Below are 23507 nucleotides of genomic sequence, written 5' to 3' on the forward strand. Positions count from 1 at the left end.
AGTCCCTACTGAGTACTTTTTTTGAGTGAAGAGTTTATTTTGATAGCTGAATAAGTAGAGTTATACCTGACAAAAGATAAATGATTTTTGCCTCAAACAGAATTTGGTTTGATTAATGTAGCTAAATGAATGTCTTCAAATACTGCAATACAAATATTTCAGAGGTTTGATATTTTGTTTGGTTTAACTGATCTCAAGTTGATAATTAAAGTAAAATGCCAAAAATTTAGATCACTTTAGAAAGTGTCAATGTGGATTATAAACTTAATTTTAAAAAACAACTCTCATTTAATGGTGTACAGTCTGTAAAAATACTGAATCACTATGCTGTGCACCAGAAACTAATATAATATTGTAAATCAACTATATACTTCAATTAAAAAAATTTTTTTTAGAACTATCAAAAGAAAAAAACCTCTCAGTTATCGAATAATTCAAATTAGGCAAATTAAGCTTTGTTTTGTAACTTAGGTTTTTTTTGTTTGTTTTTTGAGGTACCTAGCATGAGCATAAAATTATGTGCTATAATGTTCTTAGGGATTTGAAGTTTGAAAAGGATCATCAGTCTTCATTAGAATTCCATATCTGTTAAAAAGATGTACTGAACAAAAATTTTATTGCAACCTCTGTTGAAGTCATTGATTATTAATAATGAGATTTTGCTCTTTTGGGTTTTTGTCAGACTAGTTGTTAAGGCTCAAATATTTAAAAGAAGATCCATGGTGTCCTTATTTTTTTCTTTTAAAATTTCAACAGTGATGAAAAGACTGATGGTGGGAAGGATGTTGAAGAATCCAGTAAATCTTCCTCTACTGTTTCACAGAGAAGAAAGCGAGTATCAAGTACTTTTAGTCTGGTTAAACCTAGTGTCAGTGTTCCTTCAGAACCTCATCCTTTATCTACAGTTAATCAAGAAGCTCCACAGCCAAACCCTGTTCCAACAAAAGAGAAACAGCCATGCTCAGACAGATACCGAATATATAAAGCCCAGAAACTGAGAGAAATGTTAAAAGAAGAATTGAGGAAAGAGAAGGTATGGTAGAAAAATCAGAATTTTGACTGTTGCCTGCTAGATTTCTGTTTTTATGTTAGGCATCATTTGGAGGAAGAACAAGCATCTGTAGCATTTTGATGAGGGAAACAAAACCAAGTAACATCCCTCATGGTAATAGAATATCCCCTTTTGTTTGTTTGTTTGTTTGTTTTTTGGCTGCTGGATCTTTCCCAGCCAGGGATTGGACCCGTGCCCCCTGCAATGGAAGCGCAGAGTCTTAACCACTGGACTGCCAGGGAAGTCCCAGAATATCCCCTTTTGTTAACAGAACGATTGAGAAGCACTATAGAGTTAATAAGCTATTTTTTCCACGATATTAATTTTTGTATATTTTTTTCATCTATATCTTTCATTGTTTTTGGCGGAGGCCACAAATAGAAGTTTTACATGTGTGCACACACATATACAGATACGCCTACAGATGTATTTATAAACTAAACCTTCAGTGAGATTTTTCCTGAAGATGTCCAATTGACGCAAGTTATATTCATTTGAATTAAGACAAGTGTAGTTGAGCAAAATGAATTGGTGATGTTTTCTAAATTGACAAATTTAGACTAGTGTCTAGCAAATAGTAAGAGCCCGACAAATGTCAGCTCTTATTATTAATTTATAGAATGCCCTCCTTTTTTTAACTAAGAGGAAGGCACTTATCTTGGTGCTTTTTTTTTTGGCCGTGCCGCACAGCTTGCAGGATCTTAGTTTCTTGGCAGTAAAGCATGGAGTCCTAAGCACTGGACTGCCAGGGAATTCCCCCTTGGTGCTTTATATTCGTTATCTCGTTTAAATATCTCAGCTGTGCGAAGTGGCTATCAATATTTACATAGGAGGAGGAGGAAATAAGCTCAGAGAGGTTGTTTGCTTTGTGTCAAACATCAGTGGAGGATATGGGATTTGAATTCATATCTTCTAAAATCTAAGCCTCTAAAAATGTTCTCTGTTTTTTAGAATCTGCTTAGTTAGATTTATTTGGGGGAATTAAAAATTAAACATTTGCTTCAAGATTTTTATAAAATATACAGAATTCCAACTCACTACAGGGCAAATAAAAGCTATATATAAATTTTCAGTACACTATTGTAGTTAGTCAGCATCAGTAAGCATGATTTTATACATTGAGCTTTTATGCAGTCCCAGTCACTTTATTTATTTATTTATTATTTTTTAGCTGTGCCACGTGGCACACGGCATCTTAGTTACCTGACCAGGGATCGAACCCCGGCCCCCTGCAGTGGAAGCCTGGAGTCCTAACGACTGGACCACCAGGGAAGTCCCAAGTCCCAGTCACTTTAGTGTTTTAAAACTCCTTTATGTGCTACAACTTTTTAATATAAGTTTATAAATTTTTTCCTCAAATTAGGCATAATTGTGATAGGAATAATCTTCAAGCATTTGCAATGAATACAGCAGTAGGCTGTATACTTAAATATATACATGTAAAATTCTTCTTTTTTAAAATTTTTTAAAATTTATTTTTATTATTTTTATTTTTTTATTTTTATTTTTTAAAATAAAATATTTTTAAAAATATTTTTATTTTTTAAAATAATATTTTTATTATTTTGGACTGCCAGGGAATTCCCCTAAAATTCTTCTATATTTATAGAAGCGTATCTCTGTGTGTTTGTGTATCTAGAAGCAATGGAAAAACAAATATGCTGTAAATGAAAGTCAGAGGCCACCAGATCGGTCCAAAATGACTATGAGAGACTTCATATATTACCTGCCAAATAACAATCCAATGACGTAAGTAAACTTTATTTCTATTTTACTTTCTTTGAGTATATAGTGATTTAAGTAAGTATCACTTTTAAAGTATGGTTTCATGTTTTCCAACAACATGTTGACAAAATTTATAGCACATATGATGTCCTTTGGATAAGAATTTTATAACAAAAATTAGTGCTATTTCGGACTTCCCTGTGGTTCAGTGGTTAAGAATCCGCCTGCCAATGCAGGGGACACAGGTTCGATCCCTGGTCCAGGAAGATCCCACATGCCGCGGAGCAGCTAAGCCCGTGTGCCACAAATGAGCCTGCGCCCCAGAGCCCGTGAGCCTGCGCCTCAGAGCCCGTGAGCCACAACAAGAGAAGCCCATGTGCCTAGAGCCCGTGCTCCGCAACAAGAGAAGCCACTGCAGTGAGAAGCCCGCGCACCACAATGAAGAGTAGCCCCCACTCGCCGCAACTAGAAAAAGCCCGCACACAGCAATGAAGACCCAATACAGGCAAAAAACCCAAAAAAACAACAAAAAAAATTAGTGCTATTTCAAGTAACTGTTTTCTTGGGATGGTAAAGATGCCCTTTACCTCTGAGATTAAAAAAAAATTTCTTTTGTTTTATTACCGAGATGCAGTAAAACCAACTAAACAACTTTTCTCTAATCAAGTTTGCCATTTACATTTCTTACATACTATAAGGTGATCTAAAGGGGTGATCTTATTTTTATATCCTACCTCCTCGTTAAGTACAGTGACATTTGATTAACAAATCCTCCAAGAACAAAGCTTCTTTAGTCAAAGTTAGCCTGGGGAGGCAGAGAGTTTATAATAAATCTCCTCACTGTGTTGTTGATGGTGTAGCAGGTGGATGTAGGAGTAATGGCATATTTTCAGTGTAGTCTTTTTCAGGCTCAGTACATCTTTGGCTTAGTTAAGAGAAGAGCCAGAAACCTAGGTTTTGAGTTGTTTGACATCTAGGAGTTGGAAACAAGCCACTTAGGTTGTTTCATGCCTTCACTGAGGAATTAGAGGGAAAAGTATTCCCTACTTAGGGCCTAACAAATTATTTATATTGATGACAAAAGTTTTTGACTGAAAAATGGAGTGTTGGACCACACCATCATTAATGGTAGCGTTATGGTATATCATAAAAAAATTGCAAGTTAAAATTATTTGCTTCTTCCTCAGATAGAATTGACAAAATGTAAATTACTTATTTATTAAAAGGTATGTTTTGACTTGTGTTTAATAGTTCTTCACTGGAGCAAGAAAAGAAAACTGAAAAATCATTGACACCAGTCCAGACAAGAGAGTAAGCATCTCATCTGTTTTGAATATATTCTGTTATGGGTAAATTAAAAAAAAAATGAAATCAGGGCTTCCCTGGTGGCGCAGTGGTTGAGGGTCTGCCTGCCGATGAAGGGGACGCGGGTTCGTGCCCCGGTCCGGGAGGATCCCACATGCCGCGGAGCGGCTGGGCCCGTGAGCCATGGCCGCTGAGCCTGCGCGTCCGGAGCCTGTGCTCTGCAACGGGAGAGGCCACAGCAGTGAGGGGCCCGCGTACCACAAAAAAAACCCCAAAAAAAACAAATGATGCTTCCTGTTTTAGTTAAATTACATGTGATAGGAATTTTTAAATGGAATCACAAGAATAAAAGTTACTGCTTGATTTAAGTCAACATAAAAGCCTCACACTCCTTGTATATTACATGTATAAATAGAGTTATGATTTTAAATTAAAGCGTTTAGAATTAAAAAGGGTTTTGTTTCAGAATAATAATATTCACATGGTACAAAATTCAAAAGGAACAAAAGTGTACTGAGAAAAGTTTTCCAACTTTGTTTTTCTGCCGTCTAGTCCGTCTTCCTGGAGGCCACAAATGTTACCACATTTTTAACTTATCTTTCTAATTCTAGTCTATGTCTATCCAAGCAAACATATAGTTTTTTTCTATTTCCTCCTTTTTCTTTCCTTTCTCCTTTCCCCTTCCTTTTCTTTTTTTTTAAGCATTTTGTATACACTTTCCTTCAGTAGGTATAGTTTTGTTTTTTGTTTTTTGTTTTTTCAGTAGGTATAGTTTTGATGCCAGTTAGAGAGTCTCTTTTTGTGTTCAAGCCTTCACTGTCATATATTAGTTTATTCCTAAGAAATCCCTCCAAGAGACCTCCTAGGAAGTTATTGTAGACTTGTAATTCAAGGTAGGGAATTGTGGAAAATTAGCAGAAACATTGGGACTTTCTGGTTGTTGCTTCAAGTAACAATCATTAAGTAATGATTACTCTTTTTTTCTTTTTTCCACACCGTGTGGCTTGCCGGATCTTAGTTCCCCAATCAGGGATTGAACCCGGGCCACGACAGTGAAAGCGCCAAGTCCTAACCACTGGACTGCCAGGAAATTCCCCGTAATGATTACCCTTTCTTAGAATCCACATTGTTTTAAAGCAGAACTCACAAGCTTCAGAAATAGGTTATGTTTTTACAGATTTATAGGTTATGTTTCTTTCAATAAGACCTTAAGGAGATAATGTAATTGAATGGAAAGTATATGGAATTTGGAGTCATTATTTGGAAAACTGTTTGGCTTCTTGGTCTGTTCTTACTGTTGTGTAATCTAGAGCAAAAGTAATTTATCTTCTCCAAGTTTCAAATGGGCATGAAAAACTAACCCCCAAGGGTTGTTCTGAAGAGGTAATAACATGATCTGGAAACTAATGCTGTAAGGGTTATTTTTGTTAATTCCATGCTATTGGACGGTTTACTCTTATACTCTGTTGACATAGAAAAGATGAGCATTTATTTCTCTTCAATAGAGTAAAGACTCCTATTAAATGCTACTAGATAAAATTTGAGAAAATCTTATAACCATGGCCTTAACAACACATAGTATTTTCAATTAGGTTATAGGGAAAGTGGGAAATAGCTAGAAGGTTGAAAGTGCAGTAATTTGTTTTAGAAGTTCATAATGTTCAGGGAATATTTCTCATAGCTGTATGAATTAACCTACCTTTACATTTGGTAGGCAAGAAGGTAAGAGTACTCCTGATGGTGAAGATAATGAAGAAATAGAAGAGGAGATGGATGATGGGCCATTGCTGGTTCCTCGAGTAAAAGTGGCAGAAGATGGTTCTATTATTTTGGATGAAGAAAGGTAAGTTAAAAAAGAGAGAGAGAGAGATTGTGGTTTTATGAGAACAAATGAGCTTTGTCTAATGAGACATTGAGTTTCTGTATTTGTCACTGTCACTTAGACTCTAATGTTTATATTTGCATAATGGATGTTATAAATAGAAAGATGGGTTACATTCATTTATAATTTTCAGAAATTTTTATAATGCTGTCCTTTATATGAGAAGATGGTACTACTGACCTGCCATCCACTAACCTACTACCATTGTTTTACTAATTTTACTGGTAATTGAGATGAGCTATTGAACTAATCACATGATGTCCTCCACTGAGAATATATTTCGAAGATTGACTCAGCCTTGATGTCAATATTCAAGCTATGTATTATTAACTAATACCATATTCTGGTGTGTGGTGTTAACTATTGAAAATACAATGAAACATAGGTTTAACATATTTTATGATTTTTAATTGACTTTCTGGCTTAATTTCTTAGTTATAACATTAAATTTCTCAAATTTGGCATTGTGGAATTTAGTTGTCTTTCCAATGTGGTTTTTTTTTTTTTTTTTCTTATGTGTGTTTTTAAAAAAAGAAGATAAGGGACTTCCCTAGTGGACCAGCAGTTAAAACTCCGTGCTCCCAATGCAGGGGGCCCAGGTTCAATCCCTGGCCGGGGAACTAGATCCTGCGTGCCGCAACTAAAAGATTCTTGCGTGCCACAACTAAAGATCCCGTTCGAGGGTACGAAGATCTGTGTGCTGCAACTAAGACCTGGTGCAGCCAAATAAATAAATATTTTAATTTATAAATTTATTTATTTGTTTTTGGCTGTATTGGGCCTTTGTTGCTGCACACAGGCTTTCTCTAGTTGTGGTGAGCGGGGGCTGCTCCCTGCTGCGGTGCGTGGGCCTCTCACCATGGTGGCTTCTCTCGTTGCAGAGCACGGGCTCTAGGTGTGTGGGCTCTAGGCGTGCGGGCTTCAGTGGTCGCGGCCCGTGGGCTCAGTAGTTGTGGCTTATGGGTTCTAGAGCACAGGCTCAGTAGTTGTGGTGCACGGGCCTAGTTGTTCCGCAGCATGCAGGATCCTCCCGGACCAGGGATCGAACCCGTGTCCCCTGCATTGGCAGGAGGACTCTCAACAACTGCGCCACAAGGGAAGCCCCAAATAAATATTTTTAAAAATAAAAAAAGTTAAATTAGTAAGGAAATAAAAAAGAGGGATGGAAAGTCTTCTGACAGTTTTATTAGTAATAAATTGTTTTATACTATGTAAATTCTATGATAAACGTAAATGTAATGCTATTAATGATAATTGTTTTTGCATATTGTTTCCACTATTTGGTGATGATGATTTTATTGGTAATTAAATTCTTAAAAGCATATTTAACTGCTTTGTGTGCAGGAATATAAAATGTAAATATAAAATGCTTATATTTCGCAGTATCCCCTGTTGGGTATTGCATGATAAGATAATATATATTAAATATAGGGGGCATGCAGAAGTCAGTAAAAAACAATTATTTAGGTGGCCTAAAGATATTTTGTAAATTTTATATTGCTGTTAAGGATTTTGAAAAAAAGTTGACATTTCTTTTTGCTTCCTAGAGTGAAAATCTGCAGATTCTTGGAAAATATGCGTCCTTCAAATGTATATTATACTTTTGATATGATTTTACCATGGTAAATTTCAAAATATAGCTATTAAAATCTCACTGTTTGTTTCCTTACTTGTTTTTCAGTTTAACTGTAGAAGTTTTAAGGACCAAAGGCCCCTGTGTTGTTGAGGAAAATGACCCCATATTTGAGCGTGGTTCTACAACTACATACTCCAGCTTTAGGAAAAACTATTACTCTAAACCATGGTCAAATAAAGGTAACTGATTTTCATTTTAAATTGTGTAGATTATTTATTGGAAATAAGGTGAATTATTTTCTCGGTTTCTGAATTAAACCAGGTCTCCCCTAAGTAAAAAAAAAAACAAAAAAAAAACAAACTAGCAAATTTTTTTCTCTAGCTAGTTTTATTGGCACCTTTCCCCTGCCCCCCACGATGGGACTATACCTCTGACTTTATCTTAGAAATCTTTTGAGGAGTTAGCATTATGGTCATTTTGGCTGGAATATTCTTTGTCAAATCCCTGTACAACAAATACCATTTTAATGAAAAATGAACAATATTTTTAATGCTCCTAATAATGTTCTACCTCAGTATTGTGTAACACAGTCTTAATGATAAAAAGTACACAGTTAGAAAAGTATATATTACCTATTGCAAGCTGTTGCTTAGTACTTACTTTTATTATAAAAATAATACAGTTTATTTTGGGAAAAAATTCAGACACAACAGAATAATACAGAATGAAAAGAAAGATTCACTTCTTTGACTTCCCCAATCCTGTTCTCTTGAGGTTACTTCTATTAGCAGTTTCTTGTGTATTTTTCTAGCTACTTTCTTTCACATACTACTTAGAACGTCTTAGTTGCCTACATAACAGCAGTATTATACTGGTTATGACTGACAGTTTTCTTCAAGGCACTTGAGACCAGATAGGCAGAATGTCTTTCTAAAAATTCCAGCTGCTTTGGTTTGAACATGTAAATTTCTTAAACCATGTTTCTATATAAAAGTTTAAAGAAGGTGTTTATAGATCCATGAGGTTCCTTGCAGTAAAATTGAGATATGTCTATGTACGTGTATGTAGATATATATTTCTATGATAAAAGATTTACTGGACTTTAATAAAAAACTTAAGTACTGTCAAATTTATTTTTAACTCAAAATATATACTTCGGTAAGATTTTTTTCCTCTGAAATATTTAGAAGATTATTCTCAGTCTTTCTAAATCTTTTACTTTTACAGAAACAGATATGTTTTTCTTAGCCATCAGCATGGTAGGAACTGACTTTTCTATGATTGGACAGCTTTTTCCTCACAGAGCAAGGATAGAAATTAAGGTAAAGTAAACCCATTATGTTTGTTGATCGAAAAGAGACTAAAAATTACTATTTTTTTAACCTTTGGTTGAAATGTCAGTCCATCCTTTTTCACTACTGTGTTTTTGGTACATCTGTCCTTCTTTATAGCTCAAAAAGTAATGTAGTATTTCTCAATTCTAAAATGAGTACAGGGCTTCCCCGGTGGCGCAGTGGTTAAGAATCCGCCTGCCAATGCAAGGGACACAGGTTCAAGCCCTGGCCTGGGAAGATCCCACATGCCGCGGAGCAAGTAAGCCCGTGTGCCACAACTATTGAGCCTGCGCTCTAGAGCCCGCAAGCCACAACTACTGAGCCTACGTGCCACAACTACTGAATCCTGCATGCCTAGAGCCTGTGCTCCGCAACAAGAGAAGCCACTGCAATGAGAAGCCCGTGCACCGCAACAAAGAGTAGCCCCTGCTCACCACAACTAGAGAAAGCCGGCGCACACCAACACAACCAAAAATAAAAGAAACAAATAAATAGATAAATTTTAAAAAATAATAAAATAAAATGAGTACAATCTCTTTAACCTCAGTATTATATTTTCTTATTTATATTTTCCTATTTCTAAAATGGATTTAAGGGAGTACCAATAAAGCCAGTGAAACTAAGATAAAAGAAGAGTTAAGTAATGAAAAAGGTAGATAAATGTACCAGAACTTTTGGGTTAAGGGTATATTTTGAACACAAAATATATCTCTGAATTTCCTAGGAAGAGAACATGCTGAGTTATATAGTTCTCAATATCTGGTCTAACCGTTGCTTTCCTAGGCCACCTTAACTTTGGGGGCAACCAGTGATACTATTTTTCTTTTTTCCAGTGATACTATTAACAACAGCAATGATGTTAATCAATTAGTGCTTTAATATGCCTAAAAGAATGATCTTTCTCTATCTTATAGTTCCTTTTGTTGAGAAACTTCATTACAAGTTTCCTGGGTTGGAGTGCATTTGAGTGCACACCATGTTGCTCTAGTGCATTTCTAATTCATAGTGAGATTTTTATCTAACCATGGGCTTTTTCTTTCATTAATTAAAGGGACCATTAAGAAAGATTTTTTTTTTTCTTGAACTAGACTAGGCATGGACTGATTTACTGGGAACCAGTGTACAGTGTAATAGTCATTCTATTTCTGCAAAAGATGAGGGATTTTTTATATTCTTTATGTTCCTTTTCAAATGTTGATCTCTGATATAAGGAGAACAGAATGTTAAAGTTCTGTGAAGGCTAGAAGTTGATCGTATAGGGGAGCCCTCATATGTGACTAATGATAAGTTTGTCAGTAGACTATTTCTTTTAGAAGCAGTTTAGACTCTTCCATTAAAAGTTTAGTGTAGTCCCAGCAGGTCTTTGGGCAAAGTATAGAAAAGTAAAAATGGACTAGTGAATTACATCGACTTTCAATTTTTTTAAAAAAATTTATTTATTCATTTTATTTTTGGCTGTGTTGGGTCTTCGTTGCTATGCATGGGCTTTCTCTAGTTACGGTGAGTGGGGGCTACTCTTCGTTGCGGTGCACAGGCTTCTCATTGTGGTGGCTTCTTTTGTTGCGGAGCACGGGCTCTAGGCGCGCGGGCTTCAGTAGTTGTGGCACATGGGCTCAGTAGTTGTGGCTCACGGGCTTAGTTGCTCCGTGGCATGTGGGATCTTCCCGGACCAGGGCTCGAACCCATGTCCCCCTGCATTGGCAGGCGGATCCTTAACCACTGCGCCACCAGGGAAGTCCTTGATTTTCAAATTTTGAACCAACCTTGTATTCTTGTGATAAATCCCAATTAGTCATACTGTATTCTTCTTTTTATATGTTGCTGATTTTTGTTATATTTTCTTGAGGATTTTTTGCATCTTTGTTCATGAGAGTATTGGTTCATAATTTTCTTTTAGTGTCTTTGTGTTTTTGGTATCAAGGTTATGGTGGTCATAGAAAATGAGTTAGAAAGTGTTCCCTCTTGTTATCTGAGAAAATTTGTTTAAGATTAGTATTATTCCTGCTTTTAATGTTTGATAGAATTTACCAGTGAAACCATCTGGGCCTATGGTTTCCTTTGGAGGAAGGGTTTTGATTATAAATGCAATTTCTTTAATACATACAGGGGTATTTATAGTTTCAGTTTCTTCTTGTGTCAGTTTAGATGCTAAGTTGTTGAATTTATAGGCATAAAAATTTCATACTATTCACTTACTATTTTAATGTTTGTAGGATTTATAGTGATATATCTCATTGATTAATGATTTTTCTTTCTCTTTTCTTTTTTCTTGTCTTGCTAAAGGTTTTTGACTTCCAAAAGTCTTTTAATGAGCCAGCTTTTAGCTATGTTAAGTTTTCAATTGTTTGTGTGTTTTCATTGGTTTTTAAAAAACTCTTTAGCATTTCTTTCCTTCTTCAGGCATACCTCGTTTTATTGCACGTCACAGATACTGCGTTTTTTTTTACAAATTGAAGGTTTGTGGCAAACCATCTGCATTGTCAGATGATGGTTAGCATTTTTTAACAATAAAATATTTTTTAATTAAGTATGTACATTGCTTTTTTTAGACATAATACTATTGTACACTTAATAGACTACTTCACTGTAATGTAAATGTAACTCTTGTGTGCACTGGGAAGCCAAAAAAAAAAGAAAAAAAAAACCTGTGTGACTTACTTTATTGCGATATTCACTTTATTGCAGTGGTCTGGAACTGAACCTGCAATATCCTCAAGGTATGCCTGTATTTACTTTGGGTTTAATTTTCTCTGGTTTTTTCTAGCTTCCTTAGATGAAAACTTAGAACATAGATTTTAAACCCTTCTTTTTTAATGTAGACATTTAAAGCTATACATTTTCATCTAAGCTGTAAATGTATCCCATAATATTGATACACTGTTTTCATTATCATTCTGTTAAAAATATTTTCTAGTTGCCCTTATGATTTCTTTTTTTAAAAATTTTAATTAATTAACTATTTTATTTTTGGCTGCATTGGGTCTTCGTTGCTGCGTGTGGGCTTTCTCGAGTTGTGTTGAGTGGGAGCTACTCTTCGTTGCAGTGCACCTGCTTCTCATTGCGGTGGCTTCTCTTGTTGCAGGGCATGGGGTCCAGGCACATGGGCTCAGCAGTTGTGGCGCATGGGCTTAGTTGCTCCACGGCATGTGGGATCTTCCCAGGCCAGGGCTTGAACCTGTGTCCCCTGCATTGGCAGGTGGATTCTTAACCACTGAGCCACCAGGGAAGTCCTTCCCTTGTGATTTCTTCCTTGACATGTCAATTGTTTAGAAGTGTGTTTAATTTCCAACATTGGGACATTTCTAAATATCTTACTGTTATTGTTTCTTTGACATTCTGAATGTCAAAGGACATAATCTGTAAGATTTCAAGCTTTTTGAAATTTGTTGAGATTTATTTTAAAACCTATCATACTTGCAGCACTTCTTTGGTGGTCCAGTGGTTAAGATTCTGCACTTCCACTGCAGGGGGTGTGGGTTCGATCCCTGGTCGGGTTATAAGATCCCACATGACACACCGCATGGCCCCCAAAAATAAATAAGTAAAGCCTATCATACTCTCACCTTGGTCAGTGTGCACTTGAAATGAATGTATGTTCTGCAGTTGTTGGGTGTGGGGTCATCTAGTTCTGTCAGTTACTGAGAGAAGAGTTGACACATCTAACCACAATTACAGATTTGTGTTTCTCTCTTTAGATTGATCCATTTTTTTCCTTTCCTTTTCTTTTCTTTTTTGGCACAGATCATTTATTTTTATTTTTTAAATTAAAGTATAGTTGATTTACAACGCTGTGCCAATCTTTGGTGTACAGCAGTGACTCAGTTATACACATAGAGACATTCTTTTTTTATATTCTTTTCCATTATGGTTTATTATCACAGGATATTGAATATAGATCCCTGTGCTATACAGTAGGACCTTGTTGTTTATCCATTCTAAATGTAATAGTTTGCATCTACCAACCGCAGACTCCTAGTCCATCCCTCTCCCCACCCTCCAACCCCCCAGGCAACCACAAGTCTGTTCTCTATGTCTATGAGTCTGTTTCTGTTTTGTAGATAGGTTCATTGTATCTACAGGAAATGTTCATTGTATTCTTATGTTGCCCCCGATAAAAATAAAACAAAATGTCTGTTTTACATTTCTGTTAACAACTTAGTTCATTTATGTTTAATGTGATAATTGATATGGCTCTGTTTAAGTCTACCATCTCACTATTTCCCATTCATTCCATCTGTTTTTTACTCATCTTTTCCTGCTTTAAATGGGGTTAATCAAACTTTTTTAGTATTTTATTTGTTGTACCTTTTTACTCTTTACATAATATCCTCTTAGAAGAAGAATTCTATTTACCTTCCATCCTTCATTCTATTACATGTTTTACTTCTGCTTATAAACCCCACTACCCATGAACTTATTTTAGCTTAGAGAGTCTTTTGTTTTTAACGGAAATTTAGTAGATTAAAGAAACTACAGTTAACCCTTGAATAATGCAGGGGTTAGGAGTGTCGATCCTCCTTGCAGTGAAAAATCTGAGTATAACTTATAGTTGGCCTTTCATATCTGCGATTCCTCTGTATCTGCAGTTACGTATCCATGGATTCAGCCAAACTCGGATTGTGTAGTACTGTAGTATTTACTATTGAAAAAAATTCACATATTTAAGTGGATCCACACAGTTCAAAGTTAGGTTGGTTGTTCAAGAGTCAACTGTAGTCTTTAATATTTAGCCACATGTTTACCATTTCTGATGCTTTTCACTCCTTGTAGTTCTGAATACCCTATCTGTTGTTGAAAAATTCTTTCAGCTTTCATTTTTCTGAAAGACTTTTTTGAGTCTCATTTTTGCTAGGTATACAAGTCTGGTTGGATAGTTTTTCCTTTCAGTGCTTTTAAAATGTCATTCCATTGTCCACTGGCCTCCAGTGTTTCTGATGAAAAGTCAGCCATCACTCATGTCATTCATGTCATGAATTGCTTTTCTTTTTTGTTTTTAAGGTTTTCTTTTTTTTTCTTTTTTTTTTTTTTTGCGGTACGCGGGCCTCTCACTGCCGCGGCCTCTCCCATTGCGGAGCACAGGCTCTGGATGCGCAGGCTCAGCGGCCATGGCTCACGGGCCCAGCCGCTCTGAGGCATGTGGGATCCTCCCGGACCGGGGCACGAACCTGTGTCCCCTGCATCAGCAGGCGGACTCTCAACCACTGCGCCACCAGGGAAGCCCGGTTTTCTTTTTTTTTCAATTTATTTTATTCAAGTATAGTTGATTTGCAGTGTTGTGTTAATTTCTGCTGTACAGCAGAGTGATTCAGTTATACATATATATGAATTGCTTTTCTATGACTGCTTTCAAGATTTTTTCTTTAACTTTGGTGTTCAGCAGTTTGTTTATGATTTGCCCAAGAGTTGTTTTTTAAAATGTTTTTTCTGCTTTGTTCCCTGCTTCTAGTACTCCGCTTACCTGTGTTAGTTTGCATGACATTGTACTACAGATTACCAAAGCTCTGTCCATTTTTTTTCCCAGTCTTTTTTCTTTATTTCAGTTTGGTTAGTTTCTGGTATCATGTTTATAAGTTCACTGATCCTGTCTTCTGCTATCTTCAGTCTGCTGTTAAGCCCATTCAGTGAATGTTTCATTTCTAACATTATACCTTTCATTTCTGTGATTTCACCTTGGTTATTTTTCTTAGTTTCCATTCCTCTGCTAAGATTTCTGTATCTGCTCATTCCATATTTTCCTTCAAATCCTTGAACATATAACAGGTGCTTTAACTTTCTTGTCTGCTAATTTCAACATCAGGGTCATATTGGGATCTGTTTCTGTTGACTCTTCATTTCCTTGACTGCCTCACATTTTCCTGTCTTTTCTCATGTCTGTGAATTTTTTTTTTCAGTTGCATGTTGGACATTGTGGATATGTTGCACAGTGTCTGGATTATGTTTGTTTTTATTTTGTATTTTTTTCCTTTAAAGAGTGTTTAGTTCTAGAAGGCAGTTAATATATTGCCAACTCTCCTTCTTCTTCCCAAGGCTTGATTTTAGGCTTTATTAAGACTGGTCCTTACTCTAGGTTTCTCATCTGAACTACAGAAAATAATTTGTGTTACTGTTTTCTAATTTTTTCTAAGGGTGGTCATATTACACCATTCTAGGTGTACAGGAAAGAAGGTGATTCATTACATGTAGTATATCCCTTAGGGCATTAGGGCTTAATTCTCATGCTAGAACCTCAATTGAGAAAGGCTACTCTAGGGTGTGATCCCTGTCTCTAAGTGGTGGTTGTTCTGGTGTCTGAGGTGAATGTTTGGATGTTAACAAAATCTTTCCATTCATGTGGGAAGAACCCTGTCATCTCACTATGTTACGTGACCTCTAGTATCGTCTTTTTGCTCCTGTCCCTGAAGTAGCTGTTCTCCACTAGAGCTTATGCTCTGGGCATATGGAACCCAGACCAACAGCCTATGGGATACTGCTACCAGGCTTGTGAGACTCCTCTTTAAATAGCTGTCTTCTCTGTAGAACCCTGCCCCTAAAGACTATCTACTTCCTCAGCTCAGTAGGATCTCTGTTCTCTATTTGGCCTTTTTCTCTCTTTCATTGGTTAGGAAATTTAGCCCAGGCAGACAGCCAGTGTGAACGTTGGTACATCTTTTGTGTTTCCCTTCTCTCTGGGATTGTGGGATTGTAGTCTTGCTCTGCCTATTGTCTAGTGCTTGAAAATAGTTGATGCATTTATTTTGTTTGGTGTTAAAATTATTTACGTTGGGTTGGATATGTGGAAAAAGCTCGTTACCAGTTTTTGTCAGGGCCAGAGATGGAAATTATGGGATTTATTTTATAATTGTGGAATTTTGCCTACAGTGGTTCCTGCCTATGAATTCAATGATTAATATCCGGGAATTCCTGGTGGTCCACTGGTTAGAATTCTGCACTTTCACTGCTAGGGCCTGGATTTGATCCCTGGTTCAGGAACTAAGATCTCACAAGCTGTGTGGGGTGGCCAGAAAAAAAAAATGATGAACATCAATACATTCTTCAAAAATATTTTAACTTGTTCTGGATTATATTCTCAATGAAGTAAAATATGATGTAGCAATGTTTTAGAATTGAATAATGCCTAAAGCCTACTGTTATTTCTCTCAGGATGTTTAATTTAGTAATTGTAGTCTGTCACTTTTTATGTGACTTTTGTTACATGTGGACCTGACTTTTGTTAACTTTTGAGGAAATGTTTAAAGAATAATATGATCTTTTAAGGGAGAAAGATGATCTTCCTTGAAAACTTCTATACTACTTGGTAATAAGTTTTATGAGGAAAAATGAAGAATGGAATAGAGGGATAATCTGTAGGTTGAAAGATGTTAGTCACATGAAGTTTTAAAAAAATAGGAAAGGCTAAATTATAGAGCTTAAGGATGTACGCTTGGATGATAAACAGTGAGGAAATGTAAGAAAGTGATTGCTTTAAAGTCAGGTTAGGACTTCCCTGGTGGCGCAGTGGTTAAGAATCCACCTGCCAATGCAGGGGACTGTGTCCCTGGTTTGATCCCTGGTCTGGGAAGATCCCACATGCTATGGAGCAAGTAAGCCTGTGTGCCACAACTACTGAGGCTGTGCTCTAGAGCCTGTGAGCCACAACTACTGAGCCCATGTGCTGCAACTACTGAAGCTGGAGCGCCTAGAGCCTGTGCTCCACGACAAACGAAGCCACTGCAAGGAGAAGCCTGTGCACTGCAGCGAAGAGTAGCCCCCACTCGCCGCAACTAGAAAAAGCCTGCGCGCAGCAACAAAGACCCAACACAGCCAATAAATAAATAAATAAATAAATAAATTAATTAATTAATAAAAAAATATAAAGTCAGGTTAGTGGGTAGTTTCTTTTGGAGGGAAGAACGGGGCCATGAAGAGGTTCTTTATTTTGTGTGATTTTTCTTTTTTTTCAATAAAACAATTTTTGTATTTTTAATAAAAGCTTTCAGACCACTGATCTGTAGAAGGGAGAGATTGGCTGATCGTTCCCTCCTGCAGGGTGTGTTTGTGTATGTGTATGCCCTCAGACTTTCTAATGACCTTAGGATGCATTGAACCCTAAACCTTAACCATCTCCATCTTAAAGGAGGTAATCTGGAGTGGAATTGGGAATGGGGCTCTTTGGTGCTCAGAAAAGCATGAGGAAATGTTCTTAATATAAAGAAGTTTCTAAACATAAACTTGGCCTGCTTCAAAATTTTGCTTAGTTGTTTCTTTACAGTTTCCCCTCCATGCCATTAAAAATAGAATAATAATGTAAGAGGTTTAACCTGATATGAATATACTAGTTTTTAAAGAGTTAATACTGGTTAGCTTAATTGATTACTGTTTGATCTGTTTCCACGCTAGTTGACTTTATTTTTTTTTCTATCCTCTGTAAATCCAGTTTTCATTGCTAATTCATGTTATTGATCATAAGGAGGAGCACAGAGCTCAGTATAAATCTTTCATTTCTATTTTTTAAAAGCTAAGGGTTTAAGTAACTCGCCTATTAGCAAAGACGTATTATTTATTAGAGAATCATATGTTATTATAAGAATTTTATTTTGATGCTTTTTTTAAGACATAATCTGCACTTGTTTAATGGGAGAAAATTACCAAAGAGTTTTTGTTTTGTTTTGTTAACAGAATAAATTTAAACGTGAAGAGAAAACAAATGGATGGAGAATAGACAAAGCATTCCGTAAGTATTAAGACCTCTTTCACAAGGAATCATTTGGAGATTCTAAAAAATGACCAATGTTTTGTCTTTGGTTCCAGTGTGTTTTAGATTTGTTTCATCCCTATATTGTCATAGGAAGAGTAAGACTGGAAATTTTTCTCTTTAGCAGTTCAGGTCTGGCAGTTCATATAGATCTATCGGCAAGGGAATAGCTAAAACATCAAGAAGCAAGTAAGCAGAGTTCTGAGTCCAAGAAATTAGGGAGACTGAAGATACTATTTCTAAGTGCTCTTTATTCTGGGGGAATTGTACTGAAGAAGAGGTTAATTGTTTCTGGAAGATATTACACTATAGATGATTCCTTACCTACTGTGGTAAGTCTGTCATTCAGTCAGTAATACAGACCACCTGCTGTGTGCTAGTCACTGTTGTTGGCATTGAGGATATCATGGTGAACAGGGCAGATGGAGAATCCTGCTTTTAGAGCCTTAAGTCTAATTGGGTGGAGGAGGAATATAATTGGTAAGCAGAATAATTTCAGATAGTGACTAATTTCTAAGAAGAAAAAAGAGGGAGTTAGGGGGTGGGTGTTTAGATTGGGTATTAAGGGAAGTTCTGTCTGAAGACGTGATTTTTTTTTTTAAATAAATCTATTTGTTTTATTTATTTATTTTTGGCTGCATTGGGTCTTCGATGCTGTGCACGGGCTTTTCTCTAGTTGCGGCGAGTGGGGGCTACTCTTTGTTGCAGTGTGCTGGCGTCTCACTGCCGTCGCTTCTCTTGTTGCGGAGCATGGGCTCTAGGCACATGGGCTTCAGTAGTTGTGGCTCGCAGGCTCAGTAGTTGTGGCTCGTGGGCTCTAGAGCACAGGCTCAGTAGTTGTGGTGCACGGGCTTAGCTGCTCCGCAGCATGTGGGATCTTCCCAGACCAGGGCTCGAACCCATGTCCCCTGCATTGGCAGGCAGATTCTTAACCGCTGTGCCACCAGGAAGTGCCTGAAGAGGTGACGTTTGAATTTAGACCTGATTTGAAGAAATGATGTATAACTTTCAGCTTTTAACTAATAGCCTCATTAAAATGAACGTTGTTTCCTTTTAAGTCCAGAGAACTACATCAAGGGATCTGTAAAGAAAAATAGAATTAAATGTACTATTTAGAGTAGTTCCTGTATTCTTGGTTTGGAATATAATTACCAATGTTTCATGATTAATAGGTGTATTCAGTGTTCATTTGCCATAGTGCTAATCTTAGAAAAAAATTCTAAAGAGAAGTACTTAGATTGTATAGCATGTACATTTATTTTATGAGTAGACACAAAGGTGGATGAGTGGACCCTATACCTTACAAATGTGGTATTGAGTCCTCAGGAAAACCACTTCTAGGAATGGCTTCTGGAAGATCTGGAATATTTTAGTCCTCAACCCTCTCCATTTTAGAGAAGTGGTCTTGAAACTTTTCGTTATGTTTAATGCATTATAATCAGAAAAGAGTCCATAAATCTATAAACAGTCTTTATGGGGTGTGGAGCCATTGTTAAAACCATTATAATAGAACCTTTAAAATTCACTGTTTGATGCTTTGTAGTGGAAATTGTTAAACCACAAACACAAAAAAACCCAAATGGTGTTTTTTAGAACTTATATTTTTAATTCCTCTGAGAACTTTATGGATTATTTTAGTGCTCTGGTTTTCAGAATCATTTGTGTGGAAGGTCAGAACAGATGAAAAGCTGGATCCACAATAAAATAGGGCTTTCAAGAATCTCAGGTTTGGGCTTAGTTTCCTAAGGCTAATTTACTTTTGTTTTGGTATATACCTCTTTTTCTGAGGCCATCTTGTAATCAAAACAATCTTGGAGCACCATTTTCCCTGTATTCACTTCTCTGTATTCACTGTATTTGTAGACACAGCTGAGGCAAGGATTGACTCCTGGAGTGGATTCATTCTGGTTTGTTCATAGATTACTCTTTCTGATATAATACTGTTAATAGGTATTTAGTGAGAGTGGTCCTGATCAATACTCATTTACTATCCTCTTCGCTGATATTTGGAAGAGTAAGAGTTAATAGTGAAAGAGTTGTAATAAAGTGAGGACATAAAGTGGTGGATAGGCTTTTGCAGACTTCTTAATCATCCTAGCCTTTTAAAAAGTGTATTTATAATTATGGACAGTGCAATTTATAGTTTGAGTTTTGACAAAGAGTACACCTGTGTAACCACCACACAAAACAAGCCATGGAACATTTTCATCACTCCAGCGAGGCCACTTCTTTCCCTTTCTAGTCAATCTCCACTCCTAATCCTGACCCAGGCAGCTACTATTTTCATTTGAATCATCATAGGTTAGTTTATCTTGTTCTAGAACGTCTTATTCATAGAATCATACAGTATATACTCATTTGTGTTTGGCTTCTTTCACTCAGCATGTTTTTGAGATTCACCTATATTATTGCTTGTATCAGTAGTTCCTTTTCTTTCTTTTTTAAACTAATATAGTTTGTTCCTTTTTATTGCTCAGTGATGTTCTGTTGTGTGACTGTACTATAGTGATTAGAGTTCTTTGTCTGTTCTGCTGTTAAGCCCATTCGCTTTTGATATTACACTTAAGAAAAATTAAAACTTGAAAGTTCTTTTCCTTTTTTTAAAATAAAAACTTGAAGTTTCTTTTTTTTTTTAAACAGAGGAAAAGCGCCCTTTTGACTTCGATTTTTTTGCTCATTTGCTTCAGAAAGTTCTTGCTGAAGAAGAGAAAAGAAAACAAAAATCTGTTAAAAATCAGACTTTAAAGGAGAAGAAGTCCTCTAAATCACGGAAAAATGTAAAAGGTATTTATTTAAAAGAAAGTGTGTTATTTTACTTAATAATAGGCTTGCAATATTGTCCCTCAAGTCTTAGGGTGTTCATATGTAGTTCAGGTAGTTGAGATCATCAGGACATCCGATTGGAGGGAATTGATTTTTCTTCAATATTCTAGTTATCTGGCCCCAAACAGCAGCTCCCTTTTACATTTTATAATTGGATGGCTGGGCTATTTAACATCTTTCTTGCATTGAGGGCATAGCTATAGCTAATAAAGGAGCATCAGAATATTGGGGTGTCATGTTTGGTTACTTATTATCATTTTTCTCTGTAAAACAAATCTGGCACAAAAGTCTAAAAAAAAAAAAATGGAACTCTAATACTTTGGGCTTGTGACTCAACTGTATTGTTTGAGCACACCTTATTTCTGAGGGTTAATGTTGACTTGTACCAGGTAGGAAATTGTTCATATGTGAGTATTTCTATTTTTAGGCTTATATTTTCTTAACTATTTGAATTCTGATCTGAGGACAATGTTTAGCTATAATCACATAATTTAAAGAATCTTTGAACTACAGGGAACCTTATATATTAGTTATACATTCCAGCCCCTTTCCTTTTATTTTAATAACCCAGAAATAACCTCAGAGATCCTAAGTCATTTTTTCCTAAGGTCTCACAGTGTTAGTAGTGGTAGAGGCAGGACTCAAGCTAGGACTGTGAGAGCCTGTGTAGGGGGACCCCAAGAGCACCCCCAGGTTCAATTATTTGCTAGGACTCACGGGATTCAGCATATAGTTGTACAGACGACGAGATTTATTACAATGAAAGTATACAGAGCAAAATTGGCAAAGGGAAAGGCACATAGGTCAAAGTCTAGGGAAAAGAAGTAAAGCTTCCAAGAGTCCTCTCCCAGTAGAGTCACACAGGATGTGCTTAATTCCCCAACAACAAGTAGGAATGAGGTATGTAAAAAGCTGTCTACCAGGGAAGCTTGTTAGAAACTCAGCACCCAAGATTTTTATTAGAGGTTGGTCATGTAGACACCTTTTTCCTGGAATGTACCAGAATTCAAAACTCCCAAAAGGAAAGCATTTGTTCAGCATAAACCACATTGTTTATTTAAACAATTTAGGTATAGCGAGCCACTTTTGTCAGTTAGGCTGGTTGGAACTCTCCCCAAACCCAAGTTTCCAGACACAGCCCAAGGGCCAACCTTTTTAAACATTTTTTTTTTTTTTGCTGTACACGGGCCTCTCACTGCTATGGCTTCTCCCATTGCGGAGCACAGGCTCCAGATGCGCAGGCTCAGCGGCCATGGCTCACGGGCCCAGCCGCTCCGCGACAAGTGGGATCCTCCCGGACCAGGGCACGAACCCGTGTCCCCTGCATCGGCAGGCGGACTCCCAACCACTGCGCCACCAGGGAAGCTGAGGGCCAACCTTTTAAGCAGGCCTTTCAAGGGAGAGCAGTGAGGTCTGCTTTGTTAACTCCTTCTGCACAGAGCCAATATAGAACTTCTTTTTCTAGAGCATAGTGCCCCTATCTTTTTAAAAGTAGTATTGATAACTGCAAAGTTATTTCATTCTTTAGTCAATTTTTTAACTTACATAGCCCTGGGAAATTAAAATAGATATATTAATCTATCACTAATCTTGTGGTTATTATGTTACAGTGATAGCATAAGTAACTCACTGTATCTTATTTAATGTGAGAACTTTTCAGGTACTTTGTTACAAGTCTCAGAATTTAAAAATTGCTGATTATTATTCTGATAAAGAATAAATCCAGCATATTTTCTTAGTTTTAAAATCTTGTTTTGACTTTTTTTGAATAAAAATAGTAACATTTTATTATTTTTGTTTTTTAAAATGTAATTCATTATTTTCATCTTTTGATACAGTTAACTATTAATATGCCTTCAAAAAAAGGCACTAGAAATTGTTTAAAAATATTTGTTAATAAGGTTGTTCATTGAAAAACAAAGGATACAGAAAATGAAATACTTGAACTCTCTCTTGAACCCTGCCCTCAAAGTCTTAGCTTTCTTAGGGATGATTGTTAGTAAACTCTTTTCTATGCCTATAAATGTGTATGTGTCTTAGAGTATATGTAATTGTTTTTCTTAAAATAAAAGTGTGGTAATACTGTGTATATTGTTCTGCAACTTGATTTTTTTTTAAGGCAACAATATTTTTTGAAATCTTGTACATGACTACGTACAAACCTACCTCATTGTTATTTGCTGCATGGATTTCTATAGCATAAATGTATTATAACTTATTTAGTCATTCTCTATTGGACAGTTTGGGTTGTCTTTAAATTTTCGCTCAGACATCCTTACGTGTTTATCTTCTCCACCTTTAAGAATTTTTCTGTAGACTGTTTCTATATTTATAACAATTTCTCTTACTTTAAGTGAAAAAAGTCTCCAGTGAAAGAGTGAATGATAATCCAGATGAGTCTGTGAGCACTAGAATTTCAGACACAGAAGGATCTCAAAAGGATGCTCAGACAGTTGAAGAAGAACAGTCTCTGACTTTATCAGGACAGGATTCAGAACAGAATGCATTAGAACAAGATATAAATCAAAGGAAAAGGAGAAGAAAGAATCAGGATGAAAGTAGTGAACAAGAGGTAAATCTTTCAGGAAATGCCACTGTTCAGCCAGGCTCTTCTAAAGGAGAAAACCACAAAAGTAAGTGTATTACATATGTTAATAGCCCCTATATTACTTGTGAAGACACGTACACTAATATGATGTATAACTTAACTACTTTTCTTCTGGATAGTGGCAACTAATAATGCTTATTAATTGGTTCTGTATTCATGGTACTGGGTTAAACCCTTTTACTTTTAATTTAAAGAAAAAACGTTTATTAAAAAAAGTGAAATGGGGAGATATTTCTCTCAAGTTTGTCTCTGAGATGTGTTACCTCCTATGTGTTCACATTAACAATTATTCTAAGTCACGTGCATATAATTAAACGTGTATTGTGTTTGTTAATAAATCACAGGTTTTCATGTTCTGCCTCTACAGAGCACCTCTATGAACCCAAAATAAGTTGTTTAATTTGTATAAAAGGTACTAGAATAAGTATTCCTCTCATTTTTCTTTCTTTTTTTTTTTTTTTTTTTTGTGGTA

General features: G+C 36.2%; 1 protein-coding gene across 2 annotated transcripts in view; it reads left to right on the forward strand.

Annotated features, from left to right (window-relative positions):
- BDP1 (BDP1 general transcription factor IIIB subunit) overlaps window positions 1-23507 on the forward strand; it is an 88108-nt gene that overhangs the window by 2126 nt on the left and 62475 nt on the right. For both annotated transcript variants that reach the window (XM_082650246.1, XM_082650247.1), the window contains exons 2-10: window positions 757-1033; window positions 2691-2800; window positions 4028-4087; window positions 5796-5924; window positions 7645-7778; window positions 8767-8861; window positions 17529-17583; window positions 20245-20388; window positions 22782-23060. In XM_082650246.1, coding sequence (XP_082506372.1) covers window positions 757-1033; window positions 2691-2800; window positions 4028-4087; window positions 5796-5924; window positions 7645-7778; window positions 8767-8861; window positions 17529-17583; window positions 20245-20388; window positions 22782-23060 — 1283 coding nt within the window. The remainder of the gene's footprint in view (window positions 1-756; window positions 1034-2690; window positions 2801-4027; window positions 4088-5795; window positions 5925-7644; window positions 7779-8766; window positions 8862-17528; window positions 17584-20244; window positions 20389-22781; window positions 23061-23507) is intronic.

This window comes from Grampus griseus, assembly GCF_964374135.1.
Source record: "Grampus griseus genome assembly, chromosome: 3".
NCBI lineage: Eukaryota > Metazoa > Chordata > Mammalia > Artiodactyla > Delphinidae > Grampus > Grampus griseus.